The sequence below is a fragment of the Jatropha curcas genome, chromosome 1 (assembly GCF_041381405.1).
Source record: "Jatropha curcas cultivar XTBG-Jc1 chromosome 1, XTBG_Jcur_1.0, whole genome shotgun sequence".
In the NCBI taxonomy this organism is placed as follows: Eukaryota; Viridiplantae; Streptophyta; class Magnoliopsida; order Malpighiales; family Euphorbiaceae; genus Jatropha; species Jatropha curcas.
This window is the reverse complement of record NC_143151.1, coordinates 27,471,952-27,490,564: the sequence shown is the minus strand read 5'-3', so window position 1 is coordinate 27,490,564 and position 18,613 is coordinate 27,471,952. Positions and strand designations below refer to the sequence as shown.

The following is an 18,613-nucleotide window of genomic DNA, read 5'->3' as shown; positions in this document are numbered from 1 at the left end:
ACTGTATGCTTGGCTGCTATGGCCCATATATAATCATATCCACTCAACGGCCTGTAGCCGGAGTATCAAACTGTATGAGGTGCAGATCTGCTATCCTATGTCACGACATAGCCTTATCTACATGGTTTCTGTCTAACCTCAATGGAGCCTAATGTTGGTATGTCCATAATATAACAACAACATCATATTCATAGTTCATAACTTCATAATTCATACTGTTTATTTGATTTCACATCATTTGTATGCTTACATGTTGTTTTGATACATGTTCTAATGTTGTATTTTTGTTGTAAAATGATTGGAAGCATACAAGTTGAGCAAAGGAACCCAATTGCATAGAAAATAAAGTCCAAAAGTGCATGAAAACACAAGTCGCGAGCGCGCCTTGCAAAGTCGCGAGCGCATAATGCACACCTGAAGGTCAATGAGTTTCCAGGTGAAAGTCACGAGCGCGCATTGCGAAGTCGCGAGCGCGAGATGCAAAAATGAGAGTCTGTGTGTTATCGGGCACAAGTCGCGAGCGCGCAAATGAAAGTCGCGATCGCGTACAGTGCAAAATGAGAGTCAGAGAGTTTCAGGTGAAAGTCGCGAGCGCGTAAATGAAAGTCACAATCGCGTACAGTGCAAAATGAGAGTCAGTGAGTTTCAGGCACAAGTCGCGACCTCTTCAGGCAATTCGCGCGCGCGCGTCGCGTTTTCCAGCCTGCACAGTCTGTACTCTTTTGGTCATATCTCTCAATATACAACTCCGATTTAGATGATTCAAACACCCATGTAAAGCTAACACATAGAGGAACAAATAAATCTTCTATAACACTTCCTAATTCCATCATTAAATGGGGTCAAAATCAAGATGAAGTTACTAGTAAAATTTCCAGCAAAACCTGTTTCAGCATAAACTCACTATTTACTTCATTTATTCACTTCCTCCCCTGTTCTCCCCTGTTTTCTCACCATTACCAGTCCTCCCACTCAACATGAAGCAATATTGTCTCATTAGCAACACACCACACAATTTCTCATGCAAAGAAAATGGTAAATGAAAAGAGGTATCAAACCTTTACTCCAAAAAGCTTGAGCTCTTCTTTAACTCCCTCTTTCTACTACCTTTGAACTCCCTTCACCTATAAATAAGAATTCTTATGAATATTCTAAAAATAGCACCAAATGAGTCAATTATGAACTTCAAGAAGGTTTACTTACTTGGATAGAAGAAAAGTTGAAGTTAAGGCTTAACTACCATGAAAATGGATGGAGAAAGGAAAGAGATGAAGAAGATGAAGATAAAGATGAAAATGGGAAAGTGAAATGGTTATTACGGGTAGGCCATCAAAATATCAAGAAAATGATGTGAAACTTCCTAAATGGTACCTCAGTTGTCAACAGGTTACAACTTAATACTCAAGCTTGATCTTTTAATGCAAGTAAATCCTCACCCATATGCTTTGATCTTTTTCTCTCATTCAAGTAAGTCCACTTATAAACCCATTCTACCCCAACCGGTTTGGTCTGGCCCGACTCAACTCGACTCTATGAAAAGACTCGACTCAGTGCTAAGACTCGACTTGGTAGGATGTCACAATTCTGCTTATAATCTGGTCAGTTGTAAATGGATTTTTAGGGTGAAGAAAAATGCCGATGGATCTTTGCAGAGATACAAAGCAAGACTAGTTGCTCGGGGTTATAGTCAGCGACCTAGTGTTGATTACAGTGATACATTTAGTCCAGTTGTCAAACCAGTGACAATTCGGTTGGTGCTTACTCTAGCAATTACTAAAGCTTGGCCAATTGTTCAACTGGACGTGAATAATGCATTTTTACATGGTCCTTTGACAGAAGATGTTTATATGCAGCAGCCACCAGGTTTTAAAGATCCAACAAAACCCACACATGTTTGTAAGTTGATTAAAGCACTTTATGGGTTAAAGCAAGCACCACGTGCTTGGTATCAAGCTTTAAGAGCTTTTACTGTTGCCTATGGTTTTCGGTTATCGGCATGTGATCATTCCCTCTTTTATTATATTAAAGATGGTGTATATTGTTATTTTCTTGTCTATGTAGATGACATAGTAATTACTGGAAATAACAATGGGTTTGTTCAGAGTTTTGTGCAAGCACTTGGGAAGCGTTTTTCTCTGCGCAACCACTGTCATTATTTCTTGGTATGGATGTGCGACAAATAAATGGAGGGATTTTCTTAACTCAACATCATTATATTCAGAAATTGCTTGAGCAAGCAAAGATGGATGGTGCGAAGGAGATTTCTACTCCAATGGCTTCGGATATACAGCTCCAAAAATCAAAAAATGAGACTTTACCTATTGATGCTACTGCCTATCGAAAATTAATTGGAGGATTGCAATATTTAAATCTCACTCGGCCGGACATCGCTTTCACTGTGAACAAATTATCACATTATATGCAACATCTGAATGCAGACTATTGGCTGGCGTTAAAGAGACTACTACGGTATCTGAAATCCACAATTTATTATGGAATTTCAATCATGAAGCAAGCTGATTTTGGGTTTCATGCATACTCGGATGCTGATTGGGCAAGCGATCCTTCAGATCGAACATCAACAACCGAATTTATCTTATATCTTGGTAAGGCTCCCATTAGTTGGAGCTCTAAAAAGCAAAGGACAGTTGCTCGGTCCAGCACAGAAGCTGAATATCGTGTTGTTGCAAGTACAGCATCTGAGATAAAATGGGTTACATCCTTGCTAAGAGAACTCGGACAAGAAGTAGACACCTCTGTTATTTACTGTGATAATATCTCTACTATGTATACATGTAAGAATCTAGTGTTTCATACCAAAATGAAACATTTGGAGATTGATATTCATTTTGTCCGAGAAATGGTCCAAAGAGGTGAGATTAGGGTCACACACATTTCTTCCAAAGATCAGTTAGCTGATCTGCTAACTAAATCTCTGTCTAAGGTAAAGTTTCAACAAAATCGGGCCAAGATAGGAATCCACAATGGATTCTCTATCTTGCGGGGGAGTATTGGAGATAAGAGTTAACAGATATTGATAAAGTTTGTTTAGGTTGTTATGGATAGATAATTTCTGTTGTAACTTATTTTGTAACCATATACTATTTAGTATAGGACTCTTCTTGTATTTAAACAGCATACTAATGACAATACGATTATCTCTTCTTTTCTATAGTCTTCTATATATATATTTGATGCAAATCTGTATGTGTGAATATATAATTAACTTTCTTTAAAGTACATTTAAGTTGAGACTCTAGGTTTTAAACTTATAAACTCATAAGTAAAGTTCGCCTTGAGTTCTTGATCCAGCCGTCTTTGGGTTCTTGATCGCGGTTACACTATCTAACCATTATGTTAAACTCATCAGTATATAAAAGGATTAAGTAGTAAAATAGGAACAAAATCGATGGATTATATAACTAAATTTAAAAAATAAGGGAACTGACTAATACTTTTGAATATAATAAGAGATTAGATTTGAATTTTCAAGCATAATAAGGACTTTGTTCCAACTACCGATGGAAATAAGACTGGTATTTTAGGGTATCTGCTACATTCCAATCCATTTAATAATAGTACGGGATAGTTATAAATGGATTTTAGATGGATACGGATAGTAAAATTACTAGCCGCAACGAATACAGGTGTTAGATTTTGGATACCCGCTACTCATTACCCTCTATAATAAATGGTTTTAGCCATGTGGACCCGCGGATATCCTATCCATTTATTAGTAAAAAAATACATTTTAAATAAATTCGGGTTCGGATAGTTTAAAATGTTTAGATACCCTATCCGTTTAAAGAGTATTTTAAATACGGTTATATGTAGTAAAATTTTACATGGATTTAGATACGAATACTTAAATGGTTATTTAAATGGATTTAGAACGAATATGAGTATTAAAGTTTTAAACAAATACGGTTACGAGTAGTTCAAAGTTCACGAATATCCAACCCACTTTCATCCCTAGTTCCGACCATCCCCTTCTACCCTCTACCATGAGATATCATAGATCAAAAGATTAGAATTAATAAGTAACGTTGATAACAACAGACTAACATTTTATATAAAACTTCATCATTTATGTATAATTTGTTAAGAATTTAGGTTTTAGGATTAATTAATCAAATTAAGAATGTATTTAATATTTGAACTTACAGATATGTTAGGTTTATCTTTAACACAAAATGACTGAAATCATTTTGATTAGTTCACATTCCTGATTATATGTCATGTACTCCGTTTATGTTTATCCAATGTAGGATTATCTATATTTCAACATTTCCTCTCAAATGACGACTGGAGGACTTGATAAGTATACGATGGCCCATCATGAGTCTTAGGATACGACCCACACATCTGCCTGTCAATAAGTAACACCGCCTTAAAAGTATGAGGTAATTGGTAAGAGTAACGAAGTTAATTTTTATTTCTGTTATTTTATTAAATTTTCCAATAGTAATTATTGACAATGTAACATTCCAATAATGAGAATAAGGAGATAAAATTAATCTAACAGCCATTGCACTTTAGTCACTGTCTTAGCTCTTCAATCAAGCAGACGTGCATTTTTAACTAAGAAAAAAAGTAAAATACTTTTTTTTTCTTATATAATAAATTAAAAGAAAAAGAAGTATCAACAAGGTTGCAACATGTGAGGAAGTGTTTTCTTTTAATAACTTTCCTCTTTTGATTGTACTCAACATATTGATTTCCTTTGTTCACATCATCTATTGAGTTGGCCTCCTCTTAAACTTTCCCCTTTGATAAGTTCTTTGTTGCTTCTTCTTTCCATTTCTTATGTTGTTATTTAGCCTTTTGCTTTATTATTATTATTATTTTGCAAAATTTACCATTTCTTCTTGCATGAATACATGTCATTTTATAGAACCTTAGAAAATATTGGTTAGGTGTTTTGATAATTTCTTATATTAAAATTTTGAATATTTTTTCATTTTAAACTGCTTGGTGCTATGTTTTATGGTCCATCTAGTAAATTATTATAAAATGAAAAAATTATTTAACTTCGTTCATCCATTTTGATTAAATTATTATGACATCTTTAATATTTGGTTTTGTCTAACATTTTAGTCATTTCATCCAACTTAAATGAGATTTTCGATTAAAATTGTAAAAAAAAAAAAGAGAGAGATGTGAGAGATTAATTTTAAAATGACATATTATACTCGTACCAGTTTAAGATATTTATTGTTTAAAAGCCACTTTTCTAAAAAAAGAAAAAGGTAAATTCATCAAAATTCAATTTCTAATGGGTATCGATCATAATTTCAAAGACCCATTGTCAGGTAAGTTTCATCGTGGAAGATTTAGAGTTTTGTTGGCTAGTCCTCTTTGCAACGTGTGCAGTATGAAGCTTGAAGATATGGTGGGTCTTTTATGTGAAAGCAAGAAACTTGGTGTCCTAATTTTACCAAAGTTTACAGGTGTGAAATTAGGGAATGGAGGCGAATGACAACTTGATTTGCATGGTTTCACTCCTCATTCCATACCTTTTATTGACTATTCTTATGGAAAAGATAGACCTGCAACACTTTCTCATGAAGGCATAACCTTGGAGGGACAAATGGTTTCAGAGTTCCAGGCAGTTATATGAAAGCGATTGCTTGTGGAGGGCGACACACTGAGTAATTGGCACTAATAAGGAGGGCAGAAAGCTGCTACCGGCGATCAGGAGATCCACGATTTGCATATCTGCATGCAAGGGAAGATCCGCTTTTTCTTAGAGATGACAAAGATCCACTTATTCAGTGTTATATGTAGTTAAAAAAAAGAAAACCTATCAATAATTTCAAAGACCCAAAATCAGTTGTTTCAATGATAATGATAAATCTTTGGGTTTAAGGCCGAAGCAGATTCACCGTTTGGCTTTGAGTGAGGAGGGGAAGTGATGTTTCGTTTTCCTCCAACTAACAAGAGTATTCTACTTCATGTTATCATCATCTTTTTAGGTGGTTTTGACGGAAAAACAAGAAAATTAGATGGAAGGAATAAAATGTTAGACGGAAGTAAAGTTTAGAGATGTCATAATAATTTGGTCAAAATACATAAATTAGTCAAAACACATGGACAAAATAATAATTTTTCTTTTTAATTTATATATCTATTCTATAGCATAACTTTTTTGAGTTGCTTTAACTGCAGTTACAGGTTAGACTAACATCAACTGTTAAAAGATTAATCCCTTGTTTAGGAATAAATAAATTATACAAAATTTTGCATAATTCATTTATAAATCAAAATTTGTGTTTGATATAAAAAAATGAAAAATTCAATACTACAAATTTAATTTTGTGCATTTGAATATAAACAAATCAAATTGTAATAAAAAGGTGAAATTTCTAAATGAATTTTACAAATTTAGATAACTAAAAATTCTATGACAAAACTATCCTCATAGCCTTTTAAAATTATTATGCCAAGAGTATTATAGAAAAAAAAAATTTCAATTTTAAATTTATTCCAAACATAAAAAATTCATTTACAATTGAACTCTATCTATAATTCATTTGTAAATGAATTTTCACATCTTAAATTTATTTATACAAAAGTGTAAGAAATTACTTCTTTTAAAAAAAATTAAAAAAATTTTTGGAGCTAAGAAAGGAAGGTTGAATGCATTAGTTCAATATGTACTTATAATACATTATTAGCGAATGTATAAAAAATGATTTACTCTGGGTGCATGTAAATATTTCTTTTATTTAATAATTTAACGTATTAGTTGAGATAACATGTGACTTTAATTCTTATAAAGGTAAAAATATAGATTAGATCTTTTAGAAATGCATTTATTGAAAACGCTAAAAAAATCTTTTATGCTTTGTACAGGCATGACCACGGTTTCAGAACCTTCGGTTCCGGTTATAAAAAAAGTGAAATTAGAATCAAACTACTTTTAAGCAGTTTTTAAAATGGTTTTAGAACCATCAGTTTTGATTTTGTTCTGATTTTGAATTGAAATTAAAAATACTTTTAAACTTTTGAAAATGCTTTTTTAATTTGTAGTTTGAATAAATAATAATAATAATAAATATTACTATTAACCAAAACTAAACCAATTTAATAAAAAATTCTTAAAAGTTGTTTTAAAAAATTATAATAAAAAAATAAATTGAAAGTTTTTTTAAATTTATATTTTTCATTGTTTCAAACTTGAACTACTGATTTAAACTAAAACGATAGATCTTGATTTTAAAAAAATAAACCAAAATCGTTCATTACACTTTAGTGTAGAATTTCAGCGGTTGGAAGGATGGAAGTTTCAATTTGAAAGCGAAGGTGGTCATCCCTAGCTCTATGAATTAACAACTCATACATAAAGGATTGAAATGGGACAAGGATATACGCGTGAATCCTTGAGATAATTACAAACGCAAGGTGCTGTACTTTGTCTTCGACTCTGTTTTTACAATTGTTGATTTATATATATATATAAAGAAATATTACTTCAATCATGCTCTCCACTAATTGACCAAGAATGAGATAGAAGAACACACATTTTCAGAAAAAGGGTAATTATAATGTAGAATAGTGTTAAGTAAAAGTGGATCTAGGGTTTGACATTGGAACACAAAATGCGATTCATGATTAATCCACTGCAATTTAGATTCACTTGTATTATGAGCGTGTGAATATGTGCAGAGTCTTATTAAATTTGATTCGGATATTCATCTAGTTAAAAAATTTTATGAATGAGTCATCGATTTAATCGGTGGATCAATGATTTAATTAATAGATTATAAAAATATTAATAATATATATTAATTAAATAATTATAACTTAAAATAATTATATTATAATAAAAATTTAAAATATAAAAATTGTTCTAGATCTATACAGGTCGTTTGGTTCAACCACGAGTCAGACGATTCGATTCGATTTTCTTTTTTAAATTATGAAACCAAAATTATTTTTTTGGATTGACCCATCGAATCACACTGAATTTAATAGCTTGTTTGTGACTAAATTTAAATTCTCATGTATGAAATTTTTATTTTACCTGTCAAAAAATAGAATGGGTTTCTAACTAAAAATTAAGTAACCTTATTTCATTTAGAGAAACATAACTTCCATTATCTACTCATTAAATGAAAATATGTTAATTAAAGTTGAAATCTACTTAAATGAAATTCCCATTTTTAATCAAACTTTCTCGTTGGATGTAGAGGCCCAAAGATACAATGAACAAGAACTTTGACCAAATCAAAGGGATTACAAAAAGAAAAAACTAGAATTAGTTTCATTCCTAATACTTAATTATTCAATAATTAAACGTGAGAGATGGACGACCATAAACACTAGGACAGTTGGATTTACCTCACCAATATGAATAAATTCGGTTGGCAGTTAATCCAACCGACAAAACGGTGCTAGTTTCTCCTCACCATTTTCTTACCTTTTTTTGCTTTTTTTTTTTATTTTATTTTAATGTTAGGTTGTATGAGTTCCTTTCATTCGGTGATCCGTGATCCACGGGCATCAAGATTGATTTCTTTTCTTTTCTTTTTTTTTTTTTTCCTTTAAAGAAACTAAGAATATAGATTTTGTTTTTATTACACTATAATTGTTCTTTTCATGTTTGTATATGAAAAATCTTTTAGTTTTTGTACAGATTGTACGAATTCTTTGCTTTGATGTTTGCTATAAATATTTAAAAAATAGTATTATTTTGTTCTTTTTCTCAAAAAATTGAGCTTTTTTTTTTTTTTTTTCCCTTGCAAAGTTGGTGATAATTGTATAAAAAGCTGAATTTTAGATAAACCATATATGTATAAGGACAAATTAGAGCTTAATCCTTTAACATCAATTTATAATCTAGTTTGATTGGATTTTAATTTGGTTCTCATAATATTCGGTTTGATTTTAATTTTAATTGAAAAAATTAAAACATTTTCGATATGATTTTGATTAAAACTAAAAACCGAAATTAATAATTCTAAAAATAAATTGAAAAAATTGTTATTGTTCTAGTGTATAATTAAAAATATACTCGTTCGATTTCAAATTATTTTATTGTATGGAGTAAACTCATGTTATAAATAATATAAATTATAATTTTTTAAAATTTTTATTAATTAAATAAAATTAATAACCATCATAGAACGTTTCAATTTATCTTTTAATAACTAATCAAACTTTCTTTTCATTTTTTTAATTTTTTGACTGCTTTATTATTTAATTTTATTTTAATTTAGACATTAATTGAATTTCACAATAATATTAATGATGCTCTTCAATTTTTTTTTTACTGATACTTAATATTAATAAATTATTAATAACTAGTCGTATACCTGCACAATCTATGTAAATGATTTACTATGAATGATCTACATTATTTTTATATTTAAAGTTATTTTAAAAATTATTTTATTAGTTATTTATTATATTTCAAAGTAGACTATAGACTATTGCATCATTTTACTTATTGCACAAAATAGTGTAAGTTAGGTAAATGAAAAAAATAATAATTTCAGTTAAATTTCATATATTAGTAATTCTCCATTTTCTATTAATACCAATAATTCAGGAATACGAAACTTCACCGTCTGATCTCAACCGTTAATCTCTGACTCAATTCTAATCAGTCAGTAGGCCTAACGAATCCAACGATTGACTGCCATCCTTACACAAATCACAACTCCCATGTGGCGCGGAAAAAACCAACCATCCCTCCATAGCACGTGCCTCCCCCTTGAACCTTTCCAAACAAAAAGCGAAAGGAAGGGCAAACTCGTAATATCACTGTAGAATTAAACTGAATAAAAATAAGAAACTTCGTCGACGTTGACGCTGCACCTGTCTGATTTGCTCACCACTCCGCTCCTCGAGAGAGAGAGAGAGAGAGAGGGGAGAAGAAAAGGACCAAACATTGAAAGGAAACAACAGCTTTTTTTGTTAACGCTTCCTCTCTCTCTCTCTCTCTCTCTCTGGTTCCAATTTATGAAGTTTGGTAGAGATGAAATGAGATCGTGGTGAGCGAAATCTCGCCGGTTTTTACTGTTCCATCGGTTTCTTTCTCTTTTTACCTGTTTTGCCCTTTGCCTTTACGCACATTATCTTCCTTGTGTTCTTTTTTCAGCTTTATTCCACACGTAAAGTAATGTTTCCAAATTTTCTCTTCAAAGCGACGTTTTCAGTGTTCAGTGTTCAAGCTTTGACAGTTCTGTCTTTATTAGTATTTCTTTCTTTCTTTTTTTTTTTTTTTCCTTAATGAAGTGATGTGGAGAAGAAGGAGAAATTAGCTTTTTGTTTTTGGGATAATTAGATGTGAGATGAAAATTTTTTTATTTAATGAGTAATAAACTTGGAGTTTTTTTTTTCCAAAAATAGCAACGGCTAAATGCATGAAATTCGGGATTTAACCTCAAAGCATGGTTAATAAATGCTATGTTTATGCATTTATTTATTTGTTTTATATGGGTTGCAGAGCTCGAGATTTGAGGAAGAAAGAGTGAAGTACATCGCTTCCATTCCAGATCAGAGCGAGCACAGAGAAAGAGGACTGAAAAACGACAGCGTTTTTTACTGGTGGAAGGAAAATACAGATGTAGTCAGTATTATTGTACCTTATCTCAAGCGGGCATTGCTAAACTGTGAGCTGTGTTCACTAACTGTCTCTTGAATTGATAACGACTCTGTATTTGGAGGTATGTATATTTACGCATGAGCATTGATGTATGTATATTCATACATACCTATACATGTATGTTTTGTGAGAGAGAGACGAGGTGGTTAGAATGGGCCATATTTTTGCAAAGAGATGAACTTCATGTGTCCAATGGAAGCTTATATGGAATTCTCTTACTTGGTTTTCAAGTATGGTTGGTCGCTACCGATGGAGCTTTCCGTTGTGACGTTGAAATTGATAATTGCTGAAGGAAGTCCACCCAATATGAGATGGGTTTTAAGGTTTTTACAGTTTCTTCTAAAATAATTCAATAAAGCTTGGGCTTTCAAATCATAACTACTCATAATTAACCTTTCCTTTTCGCCGTCATCTATTTTTGGGTAGTTTGGAATTTGGATTGATGTCCACGATATGTATCTTACATTGTAGTTTCGTGTCTGCATCTGTCATTTGCCTTCGTTCTATTTATTTAGTTTTTGCAATTGAAAAGATTTTTTTTTTTTTTTTGGTTGGGCGAGGAGTTGTTGGTTAAAATTGATGATTAATTTGTTGTTATTGATATGATAATTAATTAGCATTTTTCATCGGTTACTTACCTTGTGGGTCAGTTGGATAACACCTATGATTAACTTCTTGTTGCAGGTACTGTCAGAGTAATAGCGATGGACCTACTATCTTTTAGGCAAATTCAACAACTTTGTTTTTAACATCCAAACTGTGTCTAACATTTTAGGAAAGCAAGAGCAACTGTGAGTATTTTACACTGAGGCTTTCGTTTTCCTTTCACAAAATTTGAAATCATGAGCTGATTTTTCAGTTTAATTATTGGTGGGGCTGAAAAGACCTGAAAAATGGGGTCAATTGGAGGGGCAGAGCTACCAAGGATGGAGAAGATGCAAATGGAAGTTTCTCGTGAAGAGAAGATTCTTGTTTTGGTGAGGTTGAGGCCTTTGAATGAGAAGGAGATTGTTACAAATGAAGTTGCAGACTGGGAATGCATCAATGATACTACCATCTTGTACCGAAACACACTTCGTGAAGGTTCCACATTTCCATCTGCCTATTCTTTTGGTAAGGAACATGCTCTTTGAATCTTGTTTAGTGTAAAAATTGAAATGGTGGTGCATTATGCTGCACGAATGAGTGTCAAACTCAACATTTTGAGGTGTAATACAATGAATCATCCAGCATACTTCCCAAGCTATTCTCTTTGTTTCCTGAAAATTTATTGGTATCAGATTAAATTTTTAGGTTGATTAGAATATCATTGGGATGTCTGACCAATGACCATCATATCAAATATTAGGCTCTTTCAGTATGCAAACTGATAGCAATATGCCTGGATGGCTGTTCTGTTTCCTATTTTTCCAGAATGCTTAACTTATAGAAACCTAGAATGCTTTTATGAAAAATCTAATTCATGCTACATGGATAATCAATGAACAATAGGGGAACTGGCCCTCCATTTTCTCTCTGGAACTTGTTTAATGTGTTACATTAATGAATAAATTATCTAATTTAACCCAGAGTAACCCACAAATCCTAGCCAACCGTTTGCTTCCTGCCACTGTAGGACAGACAGACACAGTCCACTGTCAAATGTCACAGGACTATGAACCAACAGTGCCACTTACATTTACCTTGTGCAAGTAGCATCATTTACCACAAATTTGACATCTATACGTATGTATTGAATCATAATCTCTTTTTAGTTTAGCGTAAGTTTCAAAATTTTAAAGATCTTCAGTGCTTCAAATTCTAGCATATGGCAACTTACTAAAAGCAGATTTTTCTTTTGGTCATATATTTCATCTCATTTATGCTTTATCCGTTTTCTGGGTGTAGACAGAGTTTTTCGTGGTGACTGCTCTACGAGACAAGTGTATGAGGAAGGAGCCAAGGAAGTTGCTCTGTCGGTTGTCAGTGGTATTAACTGTAAGTATAACACGGGTATCTTGGTGTCTGTTACAGTACTTACTAAGAAGTTGAAAGGGTTTCAACTCCATTTGTTTTTCTCCAGCAAGTATATTTGCATATGGGCAGACAAGCAGTGGAAAGACATACACCATGATGGGAATAACCGAGTACGCAGTAGCAGATATATTTGACTATATGCATAGGGTAATCAGAATTTCTACTTTAGTATAATTTTTATTCCCTTTTCAGTTTTCCAATTTTTATTCTTATCTATAAATATTGTTAATGCTGAAATTCTTGCAATAATGTTATTGTTGCAGCATGAAGAGAGAGCATTTGTTTTGAAGTTCTCAGCAATTGAGATATATAATGAAGCTATTAGAGATCTCCTTAGCAGAGATTCTGCTCCACTTAGATTGCTGGATGATCCAGAGGTAAATGTCATCATCCCATTTTTCAGTTTTCTTTCTGTCAATGAGTTGATAAACTGCTCTAACGTTCTTGTTTTATTTCCAGAAAGGGACCATTGTGGAGAAAGTTACGGAGGAAACCCTAAGGGACTGGAATCATCTACAAGAACTACTTTCTGTTTGCGAAGGTAAAACACTTTGCTTCCTGCTGTTACCAGATGATATTGTGTATTTAATTATTTTTATTGAAATCTTGCAGCTCAAAGACGGATTGGAGAGACCTCACTGAATGATAAAAGCTCCAGATCTCATCAAATTCTTAGATTGGTATGACGTTCATCTCCACTTATGTAGTTCAAATATTTACTTGCTAGCATGTATGCACTGTACTGGATTAGTTAGTGTTGTTGATGTTAGTCCTTCTCATTTTGATTCTCTCAGACAATTGAAAGTTCAGCTCGCGAATTCTTAGGCAAAGAAAATTCTACCACTCTTGCTGCAACTGTGGTAATGGATCATTTCTCAGTTGATTATCATTCACAACATTAAAAAAGAGCATGGTTATTATTATTGATAGTAGTAGGGAAGTCAGAGTGACTTCTTGTTTCCTTGTGCAGAATTTTGTCGATTTGGCAGGAAGTGAACGCGCATCTCAGGCATTATCAACTGGGGCAAGATTGAAAGAAGGATGCCACATAAACCGCAGTTTACTGACTCTAGGAACTGTTATTCGCAAGCTGAGGTTTATTGGTTTCTTCCTTCCTTTTTCATGTGACTTTTTTAATTGCAATTGGTGCCTGCAACTTTTATAATCTATGACAGTAATAGAATGTGGTGATATACTTCGTTTGGGTGCACTTTAAATTTTTTGGAAACAATGCTTATACCTTCTCAATAACCCTTTTCAAACTGTAATTGCCATGATACTTTAAGTTAGTTTCTCATAGCATTTTGTTCAAAACTTCAGTTACTTGTAATGATCGGGAGCAGAATTACATGGAATGCCTAACATAGTACATATTACGGTGTAGGATCTAGCCATCAACATGCTTTTCACTTATTAAGTTGCTAGTGTACAGCGTAATGTACAACAATGGAAGGTCAGACAAGTTTCGTGTGTAGTGCAAATACAATGTCTCATAACCACACACGCATTCCTACACACACAAAACTGATCTTTTATTAGAACTGTACTGATAAGTGATACAAGAAGGGCAGCACTCAAAGAAATTTGGTTTTTCTTATCTACATAGCAAATAATGAGGAGCTGCTTTTCTCTATCATCCTTTTGTCTCTATGTTTCTCTATTGCTGTGGATTTTGTTTGTTTATATTTAATGGAGAGGATTGCGTTATTTCTATCTTATCAATTTGGTGCAATAACGGATGCAGCAAGGGGAGACATGGACACATCAATTACAGAGATTCTAAGCTGACACGACTACTGCAGCCTGCTTTGGGTGGAAATGCTAGAACTGCCATTATCTGCACGCTAAGCCCTGCACGTAGCCATGTTGAGCAGACTAGAAACACTCTTCTGTTTGCTTGTTGTGCAAAAGAAGTTACTACAAAAGCACAAGTTAATGTAGTTATGTCTGATAAGGCACTAGTCAAGCATTTACAACAGGAGGTAGCTAGATTGGAGAGTGAGTTAAGAAGTCCTGCCCCTGCTTCCTCAACCACTGATTATGCAGCATTACTGAGAAAGAAAGATCTTCAAATTCAAAAGGTAAAAATTTGCTTTTGGAGCTCTCATCACAAATACTTTTCTATGCATATTCATATCTTTTATGGACAAAAATTAAAGACCTTCCTACGTTATGGCTGGCCATTTCTTTTCTTTTTCTGTTGGGGCTGGTTCATTATTAAAAACAGTAAATGTACTGGGCCATGTTTTAGGCCACCTAGAGACAATTTATTCCAATTCAAAATGAAATATTCAATCATAATGCTTGAATTGTAGAATTAATTGTTGATAGAAAGGATCTGATACCTTATTTATAGAGCTGTTCTTTTTTCTTTTTTTTTTTTTTTTTAAACCAAAGTAGGTGTGCTGCGTGTAGCTATGTCATTTTTGCATTTTGTCTAGCATAGGTATGTCACAGCTAATTTGCCATCTATGTAAGGCAGGAAGTAAATGACAAACTGCAACCTAGAAGCTGACATTATAAAATCTGACTTAACAAATCGTTGGCTACATCAATAGGAGCTTTCAACAAGGTCTAAAGTGTATATTTTTAAAGCTGTGTGATGACTTGTCCAACAATCGTGTAATTTGCTCCATTCCATGTATGAATAGCTGGCGCTGTCATCATTTCTTAGAGCCAGTATATTACATGACCCCCACTGCAGGTGCATAAAACAGTTGATTGATGGTAACATCAGGTTGCATAGCTACGCCAATTTTGGCTGAAAAGGTGCAATGTTTTGATGAAAAGGGATGAAAGAAAAGTAAATATTATGCATTGGCTTACGTTGATTACATGGGTTCCTATCATGCAGATGGAAAAGGAGATTAGAGAGTTGACCAAGCAAAAGAATCTTGCTGAATCTCGGGTTGAGGATTTATTGCGAATGGTTGGACAGGATCAAACTTCGAGAAATGGGGTATGTTTATTGCCTGATTTTTCTGAGACTCTTACTAATTTTGATAAAGCTGTTCCAACTGTTAACTCCACTTAACATTTTGCAATTCAGGCTGCAGGCGGTTCCAATCCTCCTAATCAGCAAGCAGGGAATGCATGGGAATATGAATATTCAGTATCAGAATCTTCAGGTTTTGTCAATCCTCATTATCTAGCTGCAGGTGTCAGACAGTTCAATACGAACCATTATGATGGAGACAGTGGGAGCAACATGGAGGGGTCATACCACCTTCAGGAAAACACTGAGGACCATTCTGCATCTGATGGTACTTCTTTGCTGATTTCAATTGCAAAGAAGATTGCTAGATCCAATTCATGTCAGAGTCTGGAGGATACTGCAACTGGACCTGCAGAAAATACCGATGACTACTGCAAGGAAGTTCAATGTATTGAAATAGATGAGAGAAAGAGAGAGAACAACTTTGAATCCCATTCCACATCACATGGTGAAACTGAAGGAATGTTAGCTTTGACAGTATTTGGGGATGGTAATGCAGCCGCTGGACAGGAAATTCCAGCAAATGAACATAGAGAAGTGATTTGTATGCAAAATGGTTTCCCATATGACATATTAGAGCAGAGACTGAATCATGTACAAAGGACAATAGATGATCTTGTCAGCCCCGATGATAATGAATCATCTCCACAATCCTTGGCAGTTGATCTGTCAAGTTCGAGGAACATGAATTTAACTAGGAGCTGGAGTTGCAGAGAGAATCTCATGACAGAGAGCACCACACCAAGTGGTTCTGAGAAAAACTTTGCTGGCAGGCCAGAAAGTGTCCGGAGGAAGTTTCCTCCACTAAATTTTGATGCCAATGCTGCAAGATTATCCAGAAATGATTCTCAGTCTTCTCTTGGTAGCACCTTCACAGATGACTTCAGAACTCAGAGCATCAAAATGTCAGGAGATGAGGATATACCTAGCATCCAAACGTTTGTTGAAGGACTGAAGGAAATGGCCAAGCAGGAGTATGAGAAGCAACTTGTTGATGGCCAGGTGAGCCCTATTTGCTTTCCTGCAATTTCCTTTTGAGCAATCACTATCATTTTGGATCAAGCAGCTCTAAAAAATTTTGAATTGCATGATTTCCATGCCCTAGGTTCAAGAGACGGACCCATCAGCTGGTAGTTGCAAAAAGAATGCAAAAGATGTTGGATTGGATCCTATGTCTGAAGCATTGGAAACTTTTAATGATTGGCCCCTGACATTTGAAAGACAGAGGAGAGAGATACTTGAACTTTGGCAAGCTTGCAATGTTTCCTTGGTCCATAGAACTTATTTTTTCCTGCTCTTTAAAGGTGATCCAACAGATTCTATATATATGGAGGTGGAGCTTAGAAGACTTTCCTTCCTTACGGAAACATTGTCTCAAGGAAATCAAGATTTGGGAGGTGGTCAGACATTTACATTGGCGTCAAGGTTCCTCTCTCTCCCTTTGACTGCATGTTTTCATGTAACCGGTGCAAGCCTGTTTTAACATTATGCATTTACCCATTAAATCTCCTCCGTTGTCTGCCAACGACCTAGACTGCTAATAAGAAGGGATAAAATGTATGAGAGCAAAAGGGGGGAGAAAAGGTTCCAAAATTTTTTTTTTTCATAGCATTACTTTATTTGACCCCCTCCATGTTACTGGCTTCTGTTTTTCTCTGCCAGAGTCACAAATATTCTGCATTTTTTGCCATTATTTTACAGTATTTGATAATGGAAGGAGGTGCAATATGGATGACATTAGAATGATTACCGTGAAACAGTTAAATGGTTCTGAGATTGGTATATTGTGCATATTTCTTTATGTATTGTCCAATCAAATCTTTCTTACTTACTCTAACATCTAATGGTATATAGCATCAAGGCGCTTCATCGGGAGAGGGGGATGCTAAGCAAGCTGATGCAGAAACGGTTATCAGAAGAAGAGAGAAAGAGGCTCTACCAGAAATGGGGTATAGAGTTGAACTCAAAGCGTAGGAGACTACAGTTAGCAAACCGATTGTGGTGCAATACAAAGGATATTAACAACATAATGGAGAGTGCTGCCATTGTTGCAAAGCTGGTCAGGTTTGTAGAACAGGGGCAAGCTCTTAAGGAAATGTTTGGTCTTAGTTTCACTCCCCCAAGTACAAGGAGGAGGTCCTTAGGCTGGAGTTATAGCAAGTCAACTCATTTGTAGGCTTGTTTTATATAACTGGAATGGTGATTTCTTGAATTAGATTTAGGCTACATAGCATTCTTTACATGACCAAAAAAACTGAAATTGATTCTGTGATTGTTAGTGTTGTAAAAATTATAGCTTGTATCATGTTTAAGTTTGAATTTGGTTTTGCCCATTTTGTTAATGTATCTTGCTTCTGGTTTCCTTTTTTTCTTTTTCCTTTTTTCTTTTTTGCAACTTTTATGCAAACTAACAGGATGCAATTTCTAAGCTTAGCGACCTCGTAATAGGTTGTTTCATTTTTTAAATTTTGTCCCATCAATAGCTAATCAATTTATTTGTCTATGAAGAAAATAAGAAGAGACAAATCATGTGGACATGAAGAATAATCAAGTTTGTATTGTAGTCCTAACTCTGGATTTCCTTACTCCATATTGTACAGTCTCAGAAAATTTGTCAATGATAGAGTAATTTAAATTAATGCACGTGAAATATATAACGAAATTATCTATACTATACAAGAAATAATATGTGAAAAATGAAGATTTTGTATTTTATTATTTTTTTAATTAGTCAGGGTTACCAAAGTCATCAAAATTATAGTATTTTTTCCATATTTAACAATAATTTTTAAAAAATATATAATTTTTTGAATATTTTTAACTAATTTTCAATTTTACATATTTATAATTAAATAATGAATCTAAAAAATGTTTTCTAAGTAACTCAACCTTGAAGTCTAGTTTTTTGTTTCAATTTTTTTTTTTTTAAATTTTCCCAGACATTTTCCGGTAGTCCAATCTTGGCCTATTTGCATGTACGGACGCAGTAG

The 18,613-nt window shown here is 33.6% G+C and overlaps 1 protein-coding gene across 6 annotated transcripts; it reads left to right on the top strand.

The window, feature by feature from the left end:
• The first annotated feature begins 9,813 nt into the window (after positions 1–9,813).
• On the top strand, positions 9,814–17,985 carry LOC149499281 (ATP binding microtubule motor family protein). 6 transcript variants are annotated; one of them, XM_089721032.1, is made up of 16 exons: positions 9,814–9,998; positions 10,454–10,673; positions 11,297–11,403; positions 11,497–11,725; positions 12,500–12,589; positions 12,675–12,775; positions 12,892–13,005; positions 13,088–13,169; positions 13,241–13,308; positions 13,423–13,488; positions 13,599–13,723; positions 14,373–14,709; positions 15,483–15,587; positions 15,678–16,625; positions 16,729–17,048; positions 17,478–17,985. In XM_089721032.1, the coding sequence occupies exons 4-16, from the start codon at positions 11,506–11,508 to the stop codon at positions 17,797–17,799; spliced, it is 2,898 nt and encodes a 965-aa protein (XP_089577158.1). In that variant the 5' UTR covers positions 9,814–9,998; positions 10,454–10,673; positions 11,297–11,403; positions 11,497–11,505; the 3' UTR covers positions 17,800–17,985. The 6 variants fall into 6 exon arrangements, with proteins under 6 accessions (XP_089577158.1, XP_089577164.1, XP_089577166.1 ...); XM_089721038.1 differs by having other exon boundaries at positions 11,472–11,725; XM_089721040.1 differs by lacking the exon at positions 9,814–9,998 and adding an exon at positions 10,044–10,186.
• Positions 17,986–18,613: the final 628 nt, after the last annotated feature.

Bases quoted from the DNA above. Each gene is read 5' to 3' on its own strand.
- LOC149499281 (XM_089721032.1), top strand. From the start codon at position 11,506: ATGGGGTCAATTGGAGGGGCAGAGCTACCAAGGATGGAGAAGATGCAA. The intron at 13,724-14,372 runs GTTTATTGGTTT...TAACGGATGCAG, and splicing joins ACTGTTATTCGCAAGCTGAG to CAAGGGGAGACATGGACACA. The intron at 17,049-17,477 runs GTTCCTCTCTCT...AATGGTATATAG, and splicing joins ACATTTACATTGGCGTCAAG to CATCAAGGCGCTTCATCGGG.